Here is a 24874-nt window from a genome sequence, read left to right as displayed (position 1 = left end):
TTTCCACAGTTATTTGTCTTCCATGGGACAGTTTCTATCTTCACCCTGGACTATGAAGTGAAAGCACTTATTTTTCCTGTGTAAAGGAGCAGCCTGGCTCCAACACTTCAGTGTGAGGGAAGTCTTTGTGCTTCAGCAAATAATCTCTCTTAAAATATAAATTAAAACAGAGCAACTAATAATTATTAATCAATGTTATTTACCTTGTGAAGCAAACTGAGCTAAAATCATCATTGCTTCCAAATTCCCTACAATTCAGTTGCTCAACTTCCCTCCAGGATGAGGTTCCCATTCTCTCAATTAGCAAAATAAGCAGCACTATGATAAATGCCATTATTTATTCAAAGTGATCAAAATCATTATGTAATCATTTTATTTTATTTTTTTTTAGGTCTCAGAGGCCATAAAGCACAAACCCAGGGTGATTTATTTGGGGTGCTCTGAGTGGTGTGCCCTGTGCCAGCAGGCAGGGGAGTAGCAGCATCAGGGGAAATGCAGTCACATCTCACTGAATAATCACGAGGCTTTTGGGTTGGGTGGTGTCTTTTGAGGAATCAAAAGAGATAAACATGCTCAGCAGTGTCAGGGACTGAGGCCCAGGGGAAAACCCCCAGCTCAGTGTCCTGCTGAATCACCCCTGGGAGGGGACACATCTGACTGAGCTCTGTGACACGAGCATGAATCACTCCCTGCCATCCCATGGCCAAAAAAGCCCTTCAATGAGAGGTGTGGCTTAATTTAAAGAATATTTTTAAAAGCATATTCCACAAAGCCAATCAAGAAAGAAGATAGTGAAGCTGTGCTGCAGATAAAGCAGGGCACGTGCTCTCCCTGTCACAACCCAGGCCCTCCTGTCTGGCCAAAAGGAAAAACTTCCATCATAAAAATAACTACACATCTTTTTTTTTTTTCAAGATATGGCAAATAAGACACAGCATTCTGCATCCCCATTGATGTTTTGGGAGAAATAACGAGTGAACCTGAAAGTTCCAGCAAATAACATTCTTGTACCTCCTGGAGCTGGATGTTGGACATCAGAGCCAGGGCTGCAGAGAGCAGTTCACATGAAAACAGAGCTGGCCCTGCCTCCAAACGTGAGGTTTGGAAGTTTCCTCTGTGTTTCCTGAGGACTTGGGGTACAATTAACTGCTTTATTTTCATTTTCACAAATCTGCCCTTACTGGAATTTGAAAAGGGAAAGCTATTTCTGCAGTGCTAATGCTTGGAGAGAGGGGAGAAATTCCATTTTCAAACCAAAGCCCTTAATAGCACGTTTTCCAACCCCCAAAACGTTATTTGATTTTTTTTTCTAGAATACAGATATCAGAAGAAAACAGACATGAATTGTGAAGCACATCCTAGAGAACAACAAACCCAGCAGCTTCCAGCAAAACAGATGGTGCTGAGGAATGTTCACTTTGTAGCTGTTCTACTTCCAGTGGTGCTCTCAGCTTAGTCAAAGCCTGACAATAAAATTACTGTGATAAAAGGCAAGAAGTTTTTGTGCAAAGGCAGAAACACTGTTAAAACTGCACGACTGATGACTACGAAATCAGACAAAAGAAGACCAGGTTTTCAGAATTTGGGGGGTGGGGTGGGGTTTGCACCCCCCAAAATGGGATTATCAGGAGCATAAACTGCAGGAAATCAGCTGGGAAGTATGAATAGAGAAGAGACTGGGTGTGAAGAACAGACATCATTCCTGAGGTAAAAATACCAATAGAAGGGTTAATTCAGGTATCACAGTAATGTCCCAACTGGCCAGAAATGAGGAGCTGTGTGTGGAAGTCTTACAACAGCAGTCGACCCACAAGTCACTGCAAGTCAAAACTACAAGTTTCAGAGAAATGCTGACCAAAAAAATAATGTCAAAGTGCAGAAGGAACACTTCTCATGGTACTGCAATCCCCAGATTTGTTGGATTTATCGCTCCTGGAAGAAACAGCACACAGAGGCAAATGCCAATAAGTTGCAGGGTGACAAAAAACTCCTCCCCTTTCCTTTTTTCCCCTGGCTGCCATCTGCCTGCCTGCCCAATTTCATGGACAGAGGATGGAAACACATCCCAAGTTACAGCTTCCCAGCAATCTGCCCAGAACGTCTCTTCCAGGCTTTTCCAACCTCACACTCGAAGGGAATGGCTCAGGAACTCCCACACGGGATTTATTCCATGAGTTCTGCTCAGCACATGGAGGGATTCCTGGATGTTGGGCCCAAGTGAAATGCTGAAGGTGCTGAGTGACTAAAAACATGTCCCTGAACTGTCTTTAAACACACTGGGAAGTGGAAAACTTCAAGAGGTATCTGCAGGTACAGGCAGGGTCCAAAGAGAGAGAGTCGGGGTGGGAGGGGACAGTGTTTGAGGACACCTGATGGAGGACAAACAGTCCTTCTCTGAGGTGTGAAACGTCCCGGCCAAATCAGAGGACAAAGGAACAGCTGAAATGTGAGAAGTGCCTCGGAGAAGGAAAGTTTGTTCAATTACACCACAAAAACAAACAGTGTCACAAAGCCAAGTTGATAGAAAGGGCTCCTATCAGGGCTGGCACCCAGAGCCCAGGGGATGTGGGGAACGGTTCTTAAAACCCTGAATGCAAACACCAACTTTTATCAGAAATAGAGAACACAAGGACAAAGCTTGGCCAAGGTCACAGAAAAAAAAAAAGATTTGCATTGCCCAAACTGGATCTGACTTCTAAGAGCCAGGGAGGATTGCACTGTGTCCAAAAAACCAGCCTGAAAACAAAATAACAAACAGAAAAGGTACACGAAACCAACCAACGCCACCTATCAATATTTGGGTCAGAAAAAGGCAATTCGCCTTTCTGAAGGAGCCACTTCCACTTTGCAGCCCACAAATAATCAATATTGCACATTCCTAGAGAGAAACTGTGCCCAGCTTCAGAGAGACCTCGGGGTGACCAGAACCTTCCTCCGGGAATCTCCAGCTGCCTCACACCTGCAGCCTCCCTGAGCCAGACCATGGACTGCCAGGACATTAACAGGGGGTTTTCTCCCCCAAAACCCATGTCTTGAAACTCAGACACTCACACCAATTAAATATTCTGCAATGATATTCACACAAAAGAAGCCAAGACCAAGATGAACTTCTGAGGAACGTCACTGGAGGGAACAGAGGGAATTAAAAGTCTGAGCTGAATTTCCCTCTTTTCCCTGTACTAAGACAGTAAGAAAAAGAAACTTTCCCACCCAGTCATTCAACCAAACCCTGGTTTCAGCTCTTCAGACATCCCCTGGTGCAGAGCGACAAAACACAATTGAGTTTGGTTCTTATAACAAGTGTTTTTTGCTGTTTCCTGCACTTCAGACACATTGAAAAAGTAAACAAAAACATCTGGACCTACTTCTTTGGGCTTCACTGAATCCAACTGCTCGCTGATTTCTGACTTCACAATCAAGAGTGTAAATATAATCAGACACAATTTCAAATGTTAATGCTGAAGTCTGGCCTTTCTGACCCCAGTTTCTAAGAAAACAGGGCTTCTGTGACTGCATTGCTGGCTTTTCCCCCCCAGTGAGACTTCCAGTCCCATCCTGAGCTGCTCCCACCCTGTACTCCAATGTTTTCTAAACCACTTCACATCAGTAGCGGCCGAAGGAGAAAACAGGCCAAGTCACTGCTTCAGCCAGGGAAAAGGGAGGGAAAATTGAGCTCCCACTTATTTTGAGGGACAGGTCTCCCCCTGTCCAACAGCCTGGGTGTCCTGTTGGGAAACCTCTGTGCTCCAGCTGCTCCAGACAAAGCTCCTCCTTAGGCCAACAGCCAGCAGCTCCCATGGCAGCAGGGGTGTGGTGGGTTGGGATGGGCACTGGGACTGGAGAGAAGGAATTCCACAGTGTGTAATGGACGCTGGATGTGCTGGAACAGGGCTGTGACACAGAGCAGAACTCCCAGGCTGCACTTCACTGCTCCCAGAATATCCTGTATTTCAGGACAATTAGGGATACGGACATTTTCAAACCAAGAATGTAGGAGCAGAAGAGATGGAGATGACTCCTGGGACAAGGCCAGAAAAGCAGGGAGAAAGATGTGAGTTGTGGGATAGGGCTGTTTTCCCTCTTGAGCACCATTTTTTTTGTGTTCAGCTCTCAGGGAAAAATGACTTTCACATTTCTCCATCTTTGCTGCGGAACGAGAACTCGAGAACATCTGGGCAGGTAATGGGTACATGGTATTTCCCTCTGAGCAGTTAATGATCCCTGCACTGCTGACAGGGCTGGGAGTCAAAGGTAACACCCCCAACGACAGAACACGGTGCCACTAATCCCATTCCCTCCTCCGCGACAAGTCCTGAACACAACCTCGGAATGACAAGCACTTGATGAAGTGACCCGACAGCATTTAAAACCAACCTTCCAAAATGGTGCCAGAGCGGTTTTTGTAGCCCAAGAAGGGATCTTAAAGGGATTTCTGCTGATTTTAAACACTTCAGGTTACTTGGGGGGGACAAATGACGGAGGGGAACGCGGCACTGGCAAAGTCACTGCGCCCGTCCCCGGGCCACCAGGCCCCAGTCCAGCCTCAGGAACACTTGGCAGAGAAGAGAAATGAATGTGGTGATCACATTCCACACGCTTACCTCCCATCCAAAGTTTGTTTCCTTTAATGTGCTCCTCTGTCCTGTCATATAGGGTCCAAATCTTTCCCCAACTTCAATCTTCTTTTTGGCCCAAATCCCTAGCCCTGCCCCCGGGATCGAAGATTCTCTGAGTTCAAAATCTGGTGGGATTGGAATGTCATCAGGAATGTAGACGGGAGCTTCATAAGGTGAGCCCTCCTTGGGAGTGAAGTCCTCACTGGTGGGGAAGGGTGACGGAGGTCCCACGGGAATGGGGGACATTATACTGTCCTCTGTTTCCTCCTCTGCGCTTTCGCCCGCGAGGAGATCGGGGTCGGTCTCGTACATATTATTTACAATCTCGCTGTCACCTAAAAGGGGAAACAGCAGAACAAAACACACTGAAATACTCGGGTGAACATCAGTTAATCTCTTCTCGGGATGGAGTTTCCCCAAGCCGAGCTCCCACGCCTGGAGGGTGAAGAGCCAAACCTCCCTCGGAGAGCTCAGGTGGGGCTGAGGGGGGAACTCCCACCCTGCCTGCACGACAGGCAGTGCTGCTGAGGGCTGGCAGGGAGGGGAGTGCAGCCTGACATCTTCTACGGGATCAGCCTTCCAGGAGTGCTGGTCTCTCAATTTTGGAGAGAGGGAAGAAAACACAGAAGGAGGCCGAGGTTCCCTTTAACCATTTACTGCTTTAACTGGCTCAGTGTATTTTTAGAGGGGAAGAAAAAATAGAGAAATCAAGCTAAAACCAAGCTAAGTTTGGTAAGAGCTGTTTGCCTTGTATTTGGGTTTCTTGGGTTCAGTGTGTCCCACAACAGGAGCCGTGGCTGAGGTGACCTCCCAGCAAAGCACCTCTGCAGGGGTAACAAAAGCATCAGCAGTTTGTTACCTCAGAATCCCAGAATGGTTTGGGTTCGAAGGGCCTTGAAAGATCATCTCCTTCCACCCCCTGCCATGGGCAGGGACACCTTCCACCAGCCCAGGTTGCTCCAAGCCCCGTCCAACCTGGCCTTGGACACTTCCAGGGATTCAGGGGCAGCCACAGCTTCTCTGGGCACCCTGTGCCAGGGCCTCCCACCCTCCAAGGGAAGGATTTCCTCCTGATACCCAAGCTAAACCCACTCTCTGTCAGTGTGAAGCCATTCCCCCTTGTCCTGGAGTGAAAACACTGGACACAGAGGGTAAAAAAGTTTGGGGATTTTTCCAAGAGGAGTCAATTGCTAAGCAAGGACATTCATATGGAATGAAAATGAAGCTTTTTCATCCAAAAAGAAAAAAAGGGGAGGGAGTGAAACACGGGGAGGGGAAAAGAAAAACACATTTGTCATACAATACAAGTAGTTGAAGCATTTTTGGGAGCAGCTTTGCCATCTCTCAATTAAACATGAGGCAGCAGGACTGTGCACAGGAGCCCCCACTATGATAACAAGGCCAACAACCACCCCATTGTGGCCCCTCCTGCACGGGAGGGACTCCCACGGTGCATATTAATGACTGACCCCTGATGTCATCGGGGGGAGCAGCACCCAACAAAACTCCCAGTTTTCACTGCAGCTCTGGCTGCCAAACAGGAACCATAGGGAAGAATAGCTGGAAAAGCATGGCTTGACTTAAGGTATATATAATTCATCCCTTCCATAACCTCAGAATGCACCTTCTGTCTGCGAGACACATCTCCTCCTCTGGTTTTTTTATGCCTAATAAAGATTTTCCTGAGTTCATGCCTAAGAAACCTGGTGGCAGACTTGACTAAAGAGGAGGATTTTGATTCCTTTGCCAACATTTTTTTGCTCCAGCTCTGGAGAAATACAGAGAACTGCCTGCTACAGCTTACATGGGTTTCCTCTGCTAGAAAGTGCAGCCCTCCCTACTCAAACATGTCGCCAGAGCCGAGCTTTCATGAGCATGAGACACTCCATCATCCTGAAAATACTTGTGGTTGCAGTAAATGTTTTCTCGCCCAGTATTAGCAAGTCAAATTATTTTCTCCTCTATGATTAGCCTCTTCTGCACTTAAGAAACAGGAATTCCAACTGAGTTGAAAAGCAAAACTAGGTTTACTGGAGCACGACCTGTGAAAATTTCCAAAGGATACAAGGAAAGTATAGAGACACCTCACTACTGAACACTGTAATTTCATTTCTTCTGTGGGACAGTCGGGGCAGTTCTGAATAAATTTCAATTTACTCTGAAGCTGAACCCACATCTGACCGACCTCTTATTTCAAGAGAAATCACAAAACACAGGGAACCTGTTCCTTCTGCTAAAGTCAGTACCCAGGCACTGGTAACGGGCAGGAAATGGCAGTGACAGAGAACATTTGTGGGTCACGATGGTTCTGACACCAGAGATCCCACGTGGCACCTGTGGGAGCAGAAGGACACCGAGGCAGGGGTGTGAATGTGGGAGCAGAAGGACACTGAGGCAGGGGTGTGAATGTTGGGTTTGTCCCCACAGCCCAACACTGAGGTAACAGAGGCCATTTCCTCTCCTCCTGGCACTTGTTGCCTGGCAGGAGACGTGGATCCCCCCCGGTCACAACCTCCTTCCAGGGGGTTGGAGAGAGTGAGAAGGTCCCCCCTGAGCCTCCTTTTCCCCAAGCTGAACAATCCCAGCTCAAACACACAGGTGTGGTGGCTGATGTTCTCCACAGGTCCTGTTTATTCCAGGGATTTGGGGAAAATCCAGCAGCCGGGGTTCAGTTTTGATGACCGTTGGTTATTCTGCACTGCAGAACCTTCCGGACTGCCCTCACTGCCCCTGTGCTGTCTGTCACCCTCAGTGCCCCTCTCAGCTTTGGAACACAACTGGTTAAAAATAAAAAATGTGTTGAAGAAAGCAGGGAATGTCTTGTTTTTTGGGAACAACCCCCGGCTCTCCCGAGCTGCGCTGCCACGGAGAGCTGGACGTGGGACGTGGCCACTCCCTGGGGACAACCACGCTGTCCTACATCTGCCCCTCTTCCAGCAGCAGGGATTGCAGGGCTGGGGAGTGTCTGCTGATGTGAAAAGCGGGACAGAAATACAACTTGACCTTATTGTTACTGTCATGAAACTAAAATTAGTCCCTCAAAGCTCACCAGCAAAATGACTCGATAAAAAGGCCCATTGAAAGGTTGTTTCCACAGACAATCAGATATGGGCATATGCTGAAAATCTGTGTGACACCAATGAGGGTCTTGCAACAATGAGAGTGATGGTTTAGTGTTGGTGAGAGACCTCATGAATAATCTATTTAGCAGCTGTAATGAAAGGAAAAGAAAGTCTGATGTTAAAGGAAATCCGTGGTAGGTGGAATAATGTGTTAGAGTTTGGGTGGGTTTCTGGTATGTTTTGTATTTGGTTTAAATAATAATAATAATAATAATAATAATAATAATAATAATAATAATAATAATAATAATAATAATAATAATAATAGAGGTGTAGCTGGGAGATCACCTCAGCCACAGCTTCTGTTGTGGGACACACTGAACCCAAGAAACCCAAATAGCAGGCTGTTATTATTATTATTATTTAATCCTGCTAAGGAAATACCTACTTATCTGAGATTAATGAGCATTTGCTACACTCACAGACACTGCAAAGAGCATCTTCAACTTCTTCCCTGGGGACATTCACAGAACAGACCAAGACTGAGTTTACCCTGGGCAGGCAGTGCCTGATCACCAGCCCCATCTGCCTCGAGTTTCACTGACCTTGAAATAAATACAAAACTGGGCCTGATCCCACATTCCTGCTGCCCCTGGAGAGCAGTGGGAACACTGGGAACAGGGAGAACACAAATATTCCCCCAGAATTGTGACTTTGTACCCAGGAGTGAAACCACACAGGGAGAGACCAACCTGGGCTTCTTCCTTAGGGAGTAACTGGGTGTTGAAAGGGTTTTTTAATTCACCATCCAAACTTTGCAACTCCTTCCTAACTGGGAGTTAGACACACATACAGGTATGAAAACCTCAGTGTTGTCCAGAACTGTTTGTTATTGGGGTATTTTATCATACAAAATACCATCAGGAAAATACCCACTAGACCAGGACTTCCCTGGGATTCGTTTCCATTTTCCTGGCTCTACAGGAAGAGCAGTGGGTGACCCCAAACATCTTTGCCAACCCAAAGAGGGATGTTGCCACCACCTTTACAACCCCATGGACGTCCTGAGGTTCCTGCACTGTGCGATTTTTCCTTTAGAAACATTCCCCAGGGAAGAAAACAAAAAGGTCAAACGAAACTATTCCAGATATGATGTCTCTTTAGGAAAAAGATATGGAATATTTGAGCATTTGGAGCAATATATTGAGGGGTACTGAGCAACCTGGTCTAGTGGAAGGTGTGCCTGCTCATGGCAAGGGGTGGAAGGAGATGATCTTTAAGATCCCTCCAACCCAAACCATTCCATGATTCTGTATTTCACAGCTCCAGATAACAAGACCACCTATACTTTGAACTCTGGGGTGACAGGATTCTGCCCCTCTTTGCTGTGGACTCAGAATGTTTCACCACCAAATATAAAGTCATTTTTCCTGACCCATTTGCAGACCAGAAGAGCTGGAAGGGATCACCAGCATCAGAGCCCAGCTCAGCCACGAGCACAAATATTCACATTAATCAAGGATGTGCTTAACTACTGCCACCAGCCAATGGGCTTCATCACCCCAGGATATTGTGCTGCTCATCATAACTTAATTCAGGTAAATTATAAGAAATACCTGCCCTCCCCCTGCCTTTTCCCACTGGGAATTCTGCAGGCTCCTCACTCCCACTCTGCCCTGGCTGGGGCGAGAGCTGCCAGCAGGACATGCCCAGAACTTGGCAGACACATCTCTAAGTCACAAAGGACACTGGAAAGCCCCAGAGAACACCCACCCCAAAGTGCCTCCGGCTCAGGATGATCCCAGTGATCAGGTTGCCACCTGATGGCCGCAGCTGAACTACAATAGAGAATCCCAGACCCAGTCCCTGCCGACTGTTCGGGTCATCCAGGAATGGTTCCCAGTCACTCTGCTGGGGAAGGGGACCAGCTCCTGGGCAAGGCAGGGCTGCTACACAGGCACATTTCCCCCAAAGAAAAGAGAGGCTCGTATTTGTGACACACCGAAGACCTAAAACTCAGTGTCAGACCCTCTCTGGAAGCTCTTCTGAAATGTTTGGGTTCCCTCCTGCCAGAAAGGGGGCAGATTAGTGACCAAGCAGGAGAGACACGAGTTATTGCTCTTTCATTAAGGATGGGGCTGAACCATTAAATGCTTTATGGCCATAAAAAAATGTTTTTTTTGCCATCCATGGACAGCATCATTTTAATTAAAATGGCTGTAAGGGAAGGATAATAAACAATAACTTATTTATAATAAACAATAACTTATTTAAGACTCTTGAGCCCATCCCATAATTTCTTCCTTCCATTCACTGTAAAAACCTTTTGCCTCTAAGCTGTACTGGTACCTACAGGGTTTGCTGGTGGATACTGGTCTGAGAGCAACACATTCAGCACCCAAAGCAGAACCTGCCCATGGGAACCTCCTGGGCACCCTGGGGACCAGGGCTCTGGGCAGTTCTTGGACTACCCAGGATGCTCTGACAGCTTTCCTGTACACCTCTAACTGCTGCAGGAGGGGAAGGAAATTCTGCTTTAAATGACCATTCAGAAATGGCTTTTTTCTCCTTCATTCACTCACAAAACCCCTTCATCTTCACAAGTTTTACAGTTGAAAAAAACTCTTGGGCAATGAATGCACAGGCAGGGAAGTGGTCACAAGTGGGAAGTGGTTTTGCCCCCGTGCCACGGTGCCAAAGGAATGTCACACCAGCTGCTTTTACCTTTGAGAAATGGGGCTGGGAACACAATCCTCTCTTTAATTTTTCAGTTTAATGGGCACTTCTGCTACAACTTGTTGTGGTTTTGCCTATTTTTCTGAACATATCCAGAGATACACAGCTTGAAATAGTATTTTTCTTCCCTTTAGATTCCCCCTAAATCTTGGGCATTTAATGCCAGATGACACTATCACATGAAGCACATTGGATCATTCCTCAGTGGAGTGAGCCTGGTGCTCCAGCCCTGATGGCCAAGCTCCTGCAGCCCAGCAGCATCACCCTGCCAGCCCCAGACACTCCCACTCGCAGGGCTACTCCTAGAATCGTTTATTTACAATTGTCACTGAAATGAAGCCCGAAGGAGACACAAGTTTTAGCACATCCCTGTGGAACATTTCAGCCAAGCACCAGCTCTGGGCACTGCCAGCACAGGAACCTGCCCCGGGTGCTGCTGGGCTGGGGCTGCCACCCAAAGCCTTGGAGCACAAAATCCAGGGAACCTCCCTGGATCTGTCTGCTGCAGAACTGCTGCAGAATCCATTAAAAAACAATTTAGTCCCGGGGAACACTCAGAGCTGCAGAGGCAGTGAGGGATGAGGCAGGAGGAGGAGGCAGGACGGACGAAAAGGAAGAGAACTGCGATAAAACCCAAACATTTCAAGCGCAGCCCCTTTCCCGTGTTTACTTTGTATATTCATTTTTCAAGTTTCACGTTCATGCTCTGTTTTGTCTTAGCTGGAACTACACCTCTCGAAGCAGCTTCAAGTCCTTTTATTAAAAAGAAACAGAAAGCAGCTCCGAAGGAGCTGGAAGAGCAGATGACGACTGAGCACAGAGTTAATCGGGTGCATTTTTCAATAAACATTCTAAAAGCAGTTGCTTCAGAACTTGGCTGCAAGGAGAACAGGTATTAAGGATTTCAAGTGCCTTTGGTTTTAAGCAAAAAAAAATCAAGTGTTTTCTTTTATTAAGGGATTTCTGCTGGCAGAAATGAAGAATAAAGCTTGAAACAGTATTGCAGTGTGTTCCTTAATACGCATTTTCCTCTAGTAAAACCAGCAGGGAAAGTGTCCAAATTACTCTGCACTAAATGCCAGTATTATATTTCCAGTAAAAGTCTAGTTCAACCAGGGATCAAAAATATTTCCACATAAGATCCTTTCAGAATCAAACTCTTCAGAGAATGTTGTTGTCTGTAACTACGTTTCACCTGATCTCTGTATCCACTGTTTTGTTTTATATTCGAATTCAAATTGACATTTCTACAGACTGTGCTACGGTAAAATATTAATTCAATGCATGTTTGAATGCAGAGATAAAGTAGGTTTTTAGGGGGGAAAAAAAAAAAGCTGTACTATCCTATTATTAAAGCCACTGGAAAAAATAGTAGCCTTTGGGATTTCTGTCTCTGAACTATTTACAAGATAAAAGGTCCAACGAAGCGTCACGAGACACGTACAGTGTATTACCAGAGTGGGAACAAACATTTACGAGGAATCTACGGAAATAACACAACAGGAGAAAATTCTGGGAAGGAAGAGAGGAAAGCCCGAAGAAAGGCTCCACTTTGCGCAGAAAAACCATCGTTGCTTTTCAGCAGTTTGCTTATTTTTGCTACAAAGCCCCCTCCCCACGAGGGGAGAGCAGAAACTGCTCCGGTCCCGCAGAAATGTCTGCGCTCTGGAAACGCAGCAAAAGTGGAACTTTGAAAAGCGCCTGCGAGAGAAACCCTGGGCCGGGAGCAATGTCACCCTGCTCCAACAAATAAATCAATGCAGCTCTCCAAAAACTAACAACCGACGCTGGAGATTTCTCTCAGTCCTGGATGTCAAAGCCCGGAGCGAGAATAAAGCGTTTGTGAGCCTCCAAAAGGAGCCCTCGCAATTGGAATTCACGGCTCTGCCAAGCGGAGGCTTTGGGGCTGTTGTCACCGTCTCATTGTCATTCCGCTCACTGTGGGTTCCCCAGGGTCCAGAACAGGAGTCCTGGCATTATTAACACGGCAGATTAATAGCAGCGGGGAGAGACATTCTCACAAACATGCTAAATATTAATATTAATCGATAACAATTTCCAGTTCCCGACGTGAGGCGGACAAACACTCCCCGGGCCTGGAGGAGAGGAGGGAGGGCAGAGCAAGGAAAGGGACACTGTCCACAGACTCTGGGAATAAAAGGGAATCAGTGAATCAATGCAGGACAGAGGACGGAGCCGTGAGGTGGGTGTCAAAAGCACAGCTCTATTTTCAGAGGCACACAGGCACATTTTGACGCCACAATATAAAAGTTGGATTTTCCATCCCCAGCCAAAAAAATTCCAGGGAAGCTCACCAGTTATATATCGCAGGAGAAACAGCAGAGCTCTGCTAAAACAGGGGAAAAAAAATCCTTCATACTATTTCTACCATCCTGAGGAAGGCTGTACTCTGCAAACTGTATTTTCCTCAACACTCAGAGCACTACACGGATATTTTTTAAATTCAGATATGCCCAGATTTAGCAGATTTCTATAGTTGTACTTCAAGCTATTTTGCACAAACTATCCCTTCATTTTAAATAAAAAAAAAAAATTGTAAAACTTGTTGCATTTTTTCCAGTGGATTAGCCTGATTCTTTAAATTCAGTATTTGAAAGCCTTTATCAGTATCTCACACTCTTTTTAATTACAAACAGCAGAAACAGAACACACAGTGCTTGCTGTCAGCCAAGGAGGCTCCCAAACAATCCACCCCACAACGCCTGCGTTGGTTAAACCAAATCAAACCATGGCAGCTGGAGATCTCTCAGCAGAGCACAAACCCCACCCAGGCACTGAGTCCCCTCGAGCCGTGTGGACCAGCGGGGTTTTTATTCAGAGACACATTTTTGCTGTCGCCCCAAACTCCAGTTTGATCCAAGAATGTTTCTGCCAGCCCTGAACCCGAGGGGAAGGTCTGTGTGAAAGCCCCTCTTTGCACAGAAGGGGCTGCCTGAGTTCTGCCCCAAACAGCCACACAAAGGGCTGGCAGACACCCAGGGCAGTTTTCTCTCTGGGGGCTCCACACAACCGGCACACGGGGACAGCAGAGGGACAGCAGGGACAGCAGAGCTGCTCAGCAGGGTGGGGATGGGGGGGACACAGCTCTGCACCACTCTGGGACCATCCCTGGGGGTGGTTCTGCCCCGGGGGACACCGAGAGCCCTCGGGCTGAGCTGCCCCGGGTGGTGCAGGAGGAGTCTGAGGCTCAGCTCAGCCCCTGGGGCTGCTGTGGGCTCCTGTCGTGCTGCCCAGGGGTGGGCATCTCAGGGGGGATGGCTCTCATTCAGGTGGGCACATCTCCCCTTGCCTGGGGGCACAGCTTTGCTTTACCTGTGCCAGGAAGGACCCTGGCTTTGGCTCCTGAGTTTCTACTCACAGCCCTCAACTTCTCTTCTTTGGAAAGTGTGGTTTGGCCACGATCCCACGGCCCTGTCCCAAGCCATGGTTCAGAACTGACAGGGCTCTGCAGAGAGGGATCTCAGTTGGACTCCAATGGGTTGCCTCCTAGAAGGGTGTTAGCACCTATGGATTCAGTTCTGAAGGCCATGGAATACTGTGGGGTTTCACAGCCAGTCTCTGACTGGCTTTGGGTCTCATGTCAGAGCTTCCACACATCCCCAGCCACCCCCAGAGCCCACCAAGCCTGCTGGTGGCCCTGACACCACACTGGGGGCCACAACCAGTTGTGTTTTCTCAGTGTCCTGGGCATCTTCTGAGCACCTTGAGAGCTTTGTGACCCCACTGTCAGTCCTTTCTTTGTGAAGCAGGAACTACCAACTGCTTTTTCTGAGCAGGAGTTGCCCACCCATGGATGATGCAGCTTTGTGAAGGGAAAAACATTGTGACAACCAAAAAACCACAGCAGCAACTGAACCTCAAACGTCCCCCTGACCTTGGGGCTGAGACACCTCTAACTGCATCCATCCAGTTCCATCCATCCAGTCAACTGCCAGCTCAGGTTTAACCTGTCCCATTCCAAACATGAAAATAAGGAAAATTCAACAAGGACTGACTTAGAGATCTACCAAACATTTCTCACCACTGGGTTGAGCAGTGAGGTTAGTGATATTATAGGATCAAAAATGAACTCCTTTCCTGGGCCAAACACCTTTCCTCTGACCACCAGTGCTCTTGTGATTGCAGAAATATTTAAATACTGTGAAAAGAAAAATAGTACGAAACAACTGTTTTCTAATGCTGTTCTCTGCAGAGATCTCTCTGTTTCTCCTGTCCCTACCCCTGTTTCAATGGATGTTTGCACTGGGAGCACCTCTGCAGAGCTGCTGTTTGGGGCACTTTTTCCCTGATCACACAAATACTCTTTTCTCTTTAAGAAGAAGGAAAGTGCCTGACAAAGAACTGAGCCTATGTTTAATCCCAGTGCTTTTTTCCACCAAGGTCTATTTACAAGTCATTTCTGATGGAGAAAGTGCTCCCAGACTTTGCCTGCAGAACGTAGCACAGGAGTGAGGGGACGTTCAGCAAATGCCAGTGGGATGTGACCCTCCATGTAATCCTCCCCCAGCAGTGGGTGAACAAACACTGCTGCACCCGTGGCTTTCCTGAGGGAATCTCATCATCCCCAGTGGGAGTTTGCCCAGTGCCAGAGGACTCCACGGTAGTTTGGAGCCATTCGGTTCCCAGTCACACCACAATATTCCCCTGGCTTGGCTCAGCAGATCCATTAACATTCATTTTAAGCCGATTTCATCAGATTCACTTTTAAGGCAGGACCTGGGAAGCTGTGGAAGGAAGCAGGAGGGTTTGGGGTGTTTGCAGGGCACACCCACATCCAGGACAGCTACACCATCCTGCTTCCCTGCCCTCTTCCCAGAGCAATCCTGGGTGTTGCACCCACCACCTGGCCCTATTTAAAGCTACTACATTATTCTAAAAGGATTATTTATACTAAAAACACTCCCGGGACTACTGTATTTGTATTTCAGGGCCGCTGCATCCCCTATTTCCTCACTGCTCTAATATGGCCCCAGGCAGAGCGGCTGAAATGACTTGCGATGCCACTGTAATTTTTATCAAGGCTTGTTCCTGGTAAAAAGCCTCTTTGTTTCAAAGAAATGTGATTTGGCCTTTTTCCTCCTCTGCTCTATTCCTTGGTTAATATACCACTTCCACTTGCCCTGGGGCTAAGAAAGGTATTCCATGGAATTGGTCAAATCTCACTGTTTTTCTTCTAAATCACAACTGGCTTTTTTTCCTCGACCCTTGCTAAGCACTATCTAAGCTGACAGTCTGAACTGGAGATTTTATTTGTGCCTTAACTCTTCAACTCCTGGACTTTAGCAGTCACATGGGCACGTTAAGGAGATGCATGTCAGGGCTGGTCAATCTGCTCCTGCAAAGGAGTGACAGTGATTAAGGGCAAGGCAGGAGGAGAAGCTCTGGCTCGTGTTATTTACTATACAAGGCAGATTTGGCCATCTCTGAAAAGGTATATTCAGCCAGGTATTCATTTACTACAAATCTGAACATATCAGTGGATTTTCACATAAGTTACTAAGTTGAAATTTAGGGTTTTCACATTCTTTTCAGGAGACAGGCGTTTAGTTTCTTATCTACCATAAAGAATTTGGTTTTAAACACAGTAATGCTTAACCCAGATTTGGGATTGCTTAATCAAGTTTTAATTTATTCTGTCTCATTGACAAATAGGGTGGATTTTCCTATGAAATATATGCCAGGCCCAGTGTTCAAGTGCACTAATCAAACACCCTTGGAAAGCAGAAGCTGCAGCAGGATGCTGTTTGGTGATCCCCAGGAGGTGCTGGTGGGCTGCCCCCTGGTTCTGTGAGCCAGCTGCTCTGGAAATCACCCCCCTAAAGCAACCACCTCACTGAGGGGACCCAGCACTTCCCATCAGCACCGGCAGAACCAAAAGTCATCATGGAACCAACCCAAACTCTGGTGTGATCACCCGTGGGCTGCAGGTCACAGGGAATCGAGCACCAGCTCGGGCTGGAGCATCCCCAGATTCTCCTGCCCCCATCAAGGACTCTGCCTTGGCCAGGCCAGTTCTTCCTCTCCCACCCATTCTCCAGCCTGGCCTCAAACCCACCAGGCACAGGACCCACCTCTCCCACGGGACCACTCCCTGCCCAGGCTTGGTGTCAAGCCTGACTCCTGGAGCAGCTGGAGGCTGGACTGGGCAAGGAAAGGACAGCAAGGCAGAAACCAGCCAGCCCTGGGGGAGCACAGAGGTGGCTTTGCCAAAGTTCTGTGCCCAGGAGCGCCCAGGGCACTCTGGATACATCCTTGAAAGAATGAAGGGAGGGATCCTCCACCTACCAATATGAAATGTTCATCCCCACTGCACCAGACCAAACCTCCCGATGCAAACACAGACACAAACTCCCCGAAAGCCTCCGTGCACCTGAGCACAAACAAAAGCCCCACCAACGCTTGCCACATCCCATCACAACCGTAATAAAGATGTTTATAGTTTTAACCATCAAATAAAGTGCTTAATTCCACCGAGCTTGTCCCCTCCACTCAGTCACTCTCCACGGCTTCATTTAGCGGGCCAGCGGTAAAAAAAAATTCATTAATTTTTATTAACAGGGAGAGCCATTTGTTCCCTGTGACAATATTTGACTTGTCGAAATGATTTTCACCTCTGCCATGAGGTGCTCGCTCCCCACATACATCACCCGATTACTCCGGGAGCGGCCAGAGTTGCAGTCATTAGCCAGTGAATTAACGACAATCCTCAGCGCTATTAATCACGCTGACAAAAGCGCTGGCTCGCTGCTGACCCGAGCACGGCTCTGGGACACGAGCACAGGGAAGGAGAGCACAGCCACGGGGCCAGGCAAGAAAGGAATTTTTTTTTTTCCCGTTTTTTTTTTTCTTTTTTTTTTTTTCTTTTTTTTTTGTTTTTTTTTTTGTGTGAGCTGCTGAGGCAGGAAAAAAAGAGAGAGAGAGAGAGGAACGAAACAGTGATGGTGGAGCAGAGACTAAAGGCAGTTGTGGTCTGCAAGGTAAGGGTTGGGGAGAGCACCTATCCCTGGTCCTGCCATGCCCCCTGCAACTTCCCAGTGGGAGAGAGGGCAGGAATTCAGTCTTAAGTCAGCAGCACTTTGCCGTGGCCAGTTCTGGGAATTCTTGGAAGCACAGTTGGTTTCATCAAAGCCTACTCCCCAAGGCCTGTTCTCTCTCAGCCTCAAAATCTCAAGTATTACTGAATCCCTGAGGTTGGCAAAGCCCTCCCAGCCCATGGATCCCCCTGTGCCCAATGCCCACCTTGTCCCCAGCCCAGAGCACTGAGTGCCACTGCCAGGCCTTCCTTGGACACCTCCAGGGCTGGGCACTCCAAACCTCCCTGGGCAGCCCCTGCCAAGGCCTGACCAACCTTTTCCATGAAGAAATTCCTGCTGATGTCCAACCTGAACGTCCTCTGGTGCAGCTTGAGGCTGTTTCCTCTCACCTTTCACAGAGAACTGAACAGATCCTCCCATTCTACCTCCAAAATAATGGTCCCTGAGAACTGCTGGCTTCCAGATCCCAGAGCACTGGCCACTTGTGGCTGGGAACAGCTGGAAAGAAGCTGTCAGTGAACCCAGGGTGCTCCCTGGTGTACAGACCTGAGTGTTTTGCTGTAATGTGGCTTCTAATTTCAAGCTTTTAGAAATTTCAAGTATTTAGAAAACAAACACACCAAACCCAACCACTGCAAGCCTTTGAAATTGTAAGTTGTTTTCAAAGGCACAATCTTTGTGCTCTTTAGGACAGCAACCCACAACAACACAAGGATTTTACTGCACTTTTCAAACTGGGAAGTCGGCAGGAACAGCCAGGAAGGGAAATGTGAAGAAATTCAGCTCCGTACGAAGGCACGAGGAAGGAGATTCACACACACACTCTGAGGCAGGGGAAGAACAGGGCAAAGAATGAATCTTTGCAACGGTTTGGAATGTTCCTCCTGTCCTGGACAATCCATGGCAAGGAAAGCACATTCCTCCAGCCTTGCCCTGTCCCATCAGTCCTGTACTCCCACCACTGCAGCCCCAACAGTGAGACCATTGAACGTTGAGAAGATGACAAAACCGTGGTGGGAATTCCAAAAATCCCTTTCGAAACTTTTTACTGCCCTTTCTTTTTTTTTTTTTTTCCCATTCATGACCTAATAAGGGATTTAATGAAGGATTTTCAGAAGTGCCCAGTGGATTCTTCCCCCCAGTTGTGAAAGCACACACAGCCAAGCTGTGAAAGATGGTCATTCTCTCTTCAAAGCCAGATATCTGTTTTCTGCAAGAAAAATCTCTTAAAAATCAAAACAGAGATAAAGAACCCATCACTGATTTAAGGAAATTGATTCTTAAAGAGAGAACTTTCTGTAATAACTTCCAATGAGCCAGGACTGGTGTAACAGAGCCCCAGTTTTTGGGTGTTTGTGGTGTATTACCACCTCTAACAGACTGCAGGCCTCCATTGCAACCTCCCACCTCCTAATCAATTCTCTGCACTCTCCATCCCCTCCTTCCCTAAACCCCTTTTTTAAAAGAATTTAAAAAGAAGGCAGAACTTGTGAAAGCAGCAGAGCTGCCCCTGCCCAGGCCGGTGCCGTTTCGCTCCTACCACACCGAACAATTCCAGAACCTGTTTCTCGTTACTCCCTTTCACCGGTTAATTCCCCCTTTGCAGCAGGAATGTCGTCAGGAAAGCCGGGCTCGGAAATCCATGATTTCCTGCCGGTTAATTCAGTTCAGCCCAACGGGAGGGAAGGTGAGAGCGCCGGGGAACGTCACAGCCCCTGCGAGTGCCGGCTCCCAGGGCTCCCCTCTGCTGCCATTCCCTGCTGCCATTCCCTGCTGCCATTCCCTGCTGCCACTCCCTGCTGCCATTCCCTGCTGCCACTCCCTGCTGCCATTCCCTGCTGCCATTCCCTGCTGCCACTCCCTGCTGCCACTCCCTGCTGCCATTCCCTGCTGCCATTCCCTGCTGCCATTCCCTGTTGCCATTCCCTGCTGCCATTCCCTGCTGCCATTCCCTGCTGCCATTCCCTGCTCCCCGACAGCACCAACCACCACCTTGGGCCAGTTCAGGCTCCTCCACCCCGAAGCCGTTTTGTCCCGTTTACAATGTTCCTGAATTTAAACATCAAAGCGGGACCAAGGAGCGGTGGAGGTGCAAACCACGGCCCTACGAGGGGCTGCTCCTGGGTTATGGGGGGTTCCCGTGGCCTCCTGCCCAACACCAGCAGCCCCCTCTCACTGAGGAACTCGGGCAAAAATAGCATTAATGGTAAAAGGCACAATTCTGCTTCAATTTTGTGCTGCACAGATGCCTGTCTGGAGTCAGAAAATCCTGAAATGGTTTGGGTTGGAAGGGACCTCAAAGCCCATCCAGTGCCACCCCCTGCCACGGGCAGGGACACCTCCCACTAGCCCAGGTTGCTCCAAGAGTCATCCAACCTGGCCTTGGACAATTCCAGGGATGGGGCAGCCACAGCTTCTCTGGGTAGCAGTTGACAGTAGCAGTATGTAACTCTAAATAAAAATAAAATGCTTATTTTGAGTGTTACGTTTTCAGGACATCCACATTGTTTCCTGAAAAATCAACAGTGAAAAATAACAGCTATTTAGACACCTGGGTGACAGCACAAGAGTTTTTCCTCTTAAAAAGAAAGCTTTAAGCTCCCTTTGCCAACAGTTAATATTTCAAACAACGTGGGACAATTGCTGGCCAGCAGAAGCAAAATGTAAAAATATTTTTATCTTAAATATTTTTCTTAATAATACCTTCAAAGGCAGAAAAATGGTTTGTTCAACTGCAGTTGACTGTTCCTGCTGTGGCCTGGCAAACCCCAGTTGTAGGGGAGAGAAGCCCTTGAGTTGGTGTGTTACTGGGCAGGCTGGAATGTGGGTTATTTTGCCCTGGTATAGGGTCCAACAGAAGTATTTCTACAAGGAGCAACACAGGAGGAAGAATCAACTCCTGGATATGATCCTTGCTGTCATGGAACGTGATTTTTTTAAGTTCCTTTTTAAAGCAAAAAAATTAAAGAGTTCAATACATATTAAATGACAGCAGGTTTTTTCAACATTTTTGATTAATTGAAAATAATAATTTTAAAATGTTTAGATCAATTCAATTCACAGTCAAAACTGTTTTTGTACATCTGGGACATCTTAGTCCTTTTGTGCTTTCTCTTTTCTGCTTTTAAAATCGGGCCATTTCAGGTCAGAGCTCTATTTTTTAGTTTTTCTGAAATAAAACACTACAAAAAATATTCAACTCTGGACATTTTTATAATTTTCCATTTTCCAATTGAAAAAAATGCTTTCCAAATTCTACCTCTGATATTTTTTTTTCTTCTTTAATAGAACAACTATCTGTTTGAAAAAACCACCCAACACTAATTAAACCTGTCCAGGCACTCCACAGAGCTGGCAATTTGTCACTCGGGTCATCTTTGCTGGAAGTTTAAGATTCATCGAGGTGTTTATGTGAATGTGGGCAAACTGAGGGTGACTCTGAACCTGATCCCCTCCATTGTCCACACCAGGTTCCTGCCAGGGCTGCCCTTGGTAAACAGGGATTGGAGACCCAGGGATCACAAAAAAGCAAAATCTGGCACTTGATGTTTTTCCTGTGCCACTTTCTGGCTGCTTTATTTCTCCCTGTGAAACGCCTGGTGAGCGAAAACATCCCGTGGCTCACAGATTTTTCAACTTAGGGTCTTCAGCCCCACATATTTTTCATATTACTCATATTCCCCTGCTTGAGTTAAACTCAAACAGGCCTGGAACAACTTCATTAACATAAAACCACATGATAATAGGAAACAGAGCCTTTTAATGGTTTATTTTCTTATTATCTTGTGATATATTTCATCTTCTCCCCCTTCCCAGAGTGCTACTACATTGTGTTTTCACTCTGCTGCCGGGCCCTGGCTGAGCCTGGCCTGAGCCCTGTGTGGTCCTGGCTCAGCCCAGCCTGGTCCTGACTCAGCTCAGGTTAGTCCTGGCTTGGTCCTGGCTCAGCCCAGGTTGGTCCTGGCTCAGCCCAGCCTGGTCCTGACTCAGCTCAGATTGGTCCTGGCTCAGCCCAGCCTGGTCCTGACTCAGCTCAGATTGGTCCTGGCTCAGCTCAGATTGGTCCTGGTTCAGCTCAGATTGGTCCTGGCTCAGCCCAGGTTGGTCCTGGCTCAGCTCAGATTGGTCCTGGCTCAGCTCAGATTGGTCCTGGTTCAGCTCAGATTGGTCCTGGCTCAGCTCAGATTGGTCCTGGCTCAGCTCAGATTGGTCCTGGTTCAGCCCAGGTTGGTCCTGGCTCAGCTCAGATTGGTCCTGGCTCAGCCCAGGTTGGTCCTGGCTCAGCCCAGGTTGGTCCTGGTTCAGCTCAGATTGGTCCTGGCTCAGCCCAGCCTGGTCCTGACTCAGCTCAAGTTGGTCCTGACTAGCCCAGGTTGGTCCTGGCTCAGCCTGGCTTGGTCCTGACTCAGCCCAGCCTGGTCCTGACTCAGCTCAGATTGGTCCTGACTCAGCTCAGATTGGTCCTGGCTCAGCTCAGATTGGTCCTGACTCAGCCCAGGTTGGTCCTGGCTCAGCTCAGATTGGTCCTGGCTCAGCCCAGCCTGGTCCTGACTCAGCCCAGCCTGGTCCTGACTCAGCCCAGGTTGGTCCTGGCTCAGCTCAGATTGGTCCTGGCTCAGCTCAGATTGGTCCTGACTCAGCCCAGCCTGGTCCTGACTCAGCTCAAGTTGGTCCTGACTAGCCCAGGTTGGTCCTGGCTCAGCCTGGCTTGGTCCTGGCTCAGCCCATTAGATCACATTTGGCTTCAAACTCCCCAGTTTGGTCCCAGGGCGATCACAAAGCCCCAGTAAAAGGTGTAAAATGGCCTGTGTTCAGTTTAAAATTAATATATCAAACACTGTGTCCTATCCTGACATAACCCAAATAGCCCCTGCACTGTCACACATCGTCTGGGAACAGAAAAAGAGTGTCTTTCCCCTCTAAATTTGGTAAGAATTCCTAGGCTGAGATGCTCAGGGAACACAGCAAGGGGAGCTCATTTGCAATAACTCATTTTTTTTTGGTCCCAAGACCACAATTTCAAAATTCAAGAGTTGCAACATTTTTTATCAGGGTTAAAGGAGTCTGAACTCCACGAGAAATTGCATCTGGTTCAGGATGGCTCTTCTGACCTATTCCAGTCATTCTCTTAATAATGACTAAATAAATATTTACAGGATTTCTACTTTAAAATATTTGCCTTATTTCCCTTGCCTTTTAAAACACGTCTCAAAAAGCTTTCACAGCACCTTAAATGCTGAAGAATTGCTACAACTTCCTTACTATTTTGTACACAGTAAGTTAAACCTTAATTAATCAAAAAGCTCAAGGTAAGTGTACTATGTCTGACTATAAAGTACATTAACTTGGTATTCATTGACTATATTTGCTCTGTTGCTTGAGAGGCTCAGTAACAGCCTGAGACTCGTCTCTAAAAAGCCATGGCAATTCCTGGGATTCACATTCTATCATAGCTCAAAGTGGGCTCTCGGAATAAATGGGAGATGGAAATCAGTGAGATATATTAGCACCAGTCCATATTTTTCATTTCCCTCTGTCTGTGCTTCCAAAAGAATATTGGTGATGAATTTGCAAATGGTTCTGGATGATGACAGAGTTTTTTCCCCCTTCATTATTTATCCCCCCCACTGAACACCTCGATCAGGGATTACAGTGACAAATGCATGAATAAAAGGCAAAGACAATATTTGAGCACCACGGTGTAAATCTCCTTTTACGCATTATTAATTTAAAGAAATCCATTATCCCATAGAGCTCTGAGGGGAGGACAAGGTTACATAAGAACTGTTTGAGGCAGCTGGGGGTCACCTGAAGACAGAACCCCACTGCCACCACCCCCTGATGCTCAGGCTCTTCTGGGAAATCTGCTTTGCTGTCATATTTTTTCCTCTCAATGTCTCTCTTCGCTTTTATTTAACAGAGGCAAGAGGTTGCTGACATCCTGGGCGAGTCCTGCCCACCTCAGACTGGGCACCACATGGGCAGAGAGGTGACCAGGGTGCCTCCAACATGGATTATCCATGGCAGGAACAACAAATCAGGGGTGGGGGAAGAATAAACCCTCCTCGGCTGAGCTGCACCTTCACCCACTCACTGGAATTGCAAAGAGAAGAGATGGGAGAGAAAGGAGGGAGAAACCAGCACTTGCTGGAGAAGGTTTAGGTCTCTTGTGGACCCTTAATTCACCATGACCTGGACAAGGGCCCACACTTGTATGGCATGGGCCACCCACGAGCTGTGAGGTGGCAAAACTCCTGATCCTGCTCTGCCCAGGCTTCAAGCCTTCCATACACCCTTCCTGCAAAGCCTTGGAAACAAAGGAGCAAAAAAATTACTCCTTCTCCCCTGTTTCCCCTTTTCTTCTCCCAAAGACAGGATTAAACCCTGGGCACCATCCTCTAACCCTGAGCCAGGCTTTGCACAGAGTCTCCTCCCCACCCCTCCAGCAGCGTAGGAAGGGGAGGAAATGCTGCTCCTATCGAGAGGAAGGAAATAGGAAAACAGATGGAAAGCACTCAGGACTGGAACAAGTGCTTTTTGAACAATACAACAGGTCCCTTCTACTCCAAAATAACAGAACCCTTCTGTGGAAATCTCTGCACAATCAGGCCATCGACAACAAAGATAACGGGGAAATAATTCTGTGAACCTGGACCCAGAGCCCGTTTTGTGAGAGGCTCTAATCACCAGGCACCATCTCCATCCCGCTCCCATCAGGCCAACCCCAGCCCCTGCTTTCACTTGATTTATTTATTTTTTAGACCCTGCAACAAAAGAGCTGGGACTAAAATACTCCCAAGCTTGCACCTCCCAGTGGCTTAACAAAGAGCCACCCATGGGCAGGGATTTGTCACCAGCTCGGCCCTTGCTGGGACTGACCAGGTTATCTCATGGGTTTGTGCCTTTTCACTGGCAGTCTGCTGAGGGGTTCTATGTCTGATCCAGTTGAATCCTAATTCAATTGGAAATTCTTCCTAATTCACTGGGATTCTCTCTCCGTGTGTTTAAAGGACAACCTGAGCCTAAGGATAAGCAGCAGTGTGTGTGTATATATACATATATATATGAATATATCCCATCTTAGCATACAACAGCTCTTCTGTTCCTGATGATGCAGCTCAAATGAATCCAAGTAAACACATAAAACGGAGAAGATCAAATATGAAACTTCTCAAAAGCCTGATAAGGGCTAAATTCTGACTTCATCTCCTTGTTCACTCAGCAGTGTTGGTAAACAATTGCCAATATTTGAAATAACTTTCAGGAAAATAGTTAATTTGGATTCATTTTTTAGCTCATACATTTTGAAGTAACATATGAGCTAAATTTCATTCCCCCATAGCTGAATGGACACTGGGAAATAAACCCTTATCCAAGATACTGTTCTAAGCTTTCAAGAGTCATT

At 47.3% G+C, this 24874-nt stretch overlaps 1 protein-coding gene across 5 annotated transcripts in view; it reads right to left on the bottom strand.

Annotated features, from left to right (window-relative positions):
• PRDM16 (PR/SET domain 16) overlaps nucleotides 1–24874 on the bottom strand; it is a 258782-nt gene that overhangs the window by 159243 nt on the left and 74665 nt on the right. For 4 of the 5 annotated variants that reach the window (XM_027742982.2, XM_027742963.2, XM_027742972.2 and 1 more), the window contains exon 2: nucleotides 4602–4951. The exons of the other annotated variant lie outside the window; for it this stretch is intronic. In XM_027742982.2, the coding sequence (XP_027598783.1) occupies nucleotides 4602–4951 (350 nt within the window). The remainder of the gene's footprint in view (nucleotides 1–4601; nucleotides 4952–24874) is intronic. 5 annotated transcript variants of the gene reach the window in all.

Source organism: Pipra filicauda, unplaced genomic scaffold (genome assembly GCF_003945595.2).
Source record: "Pipra filicauda isolate LSUMZ 115617 unplaced genomic scaffold, ASM394559v2 scaffold87_size3191425_pilon, whole genome shotgun sequence".
In the NCBI taxonomy this organism is placed as follows: domain Eukaryota; kingdom Metazoa; phylum Chordata; class Aves; order Passeriformes; family Pipridae; genus Pipra; species Pipra filicauda.
Note: the sequence above shows the minus strand (reverse complement) of the source record. Positions and strands in the feature narration are given on the sequence as shown.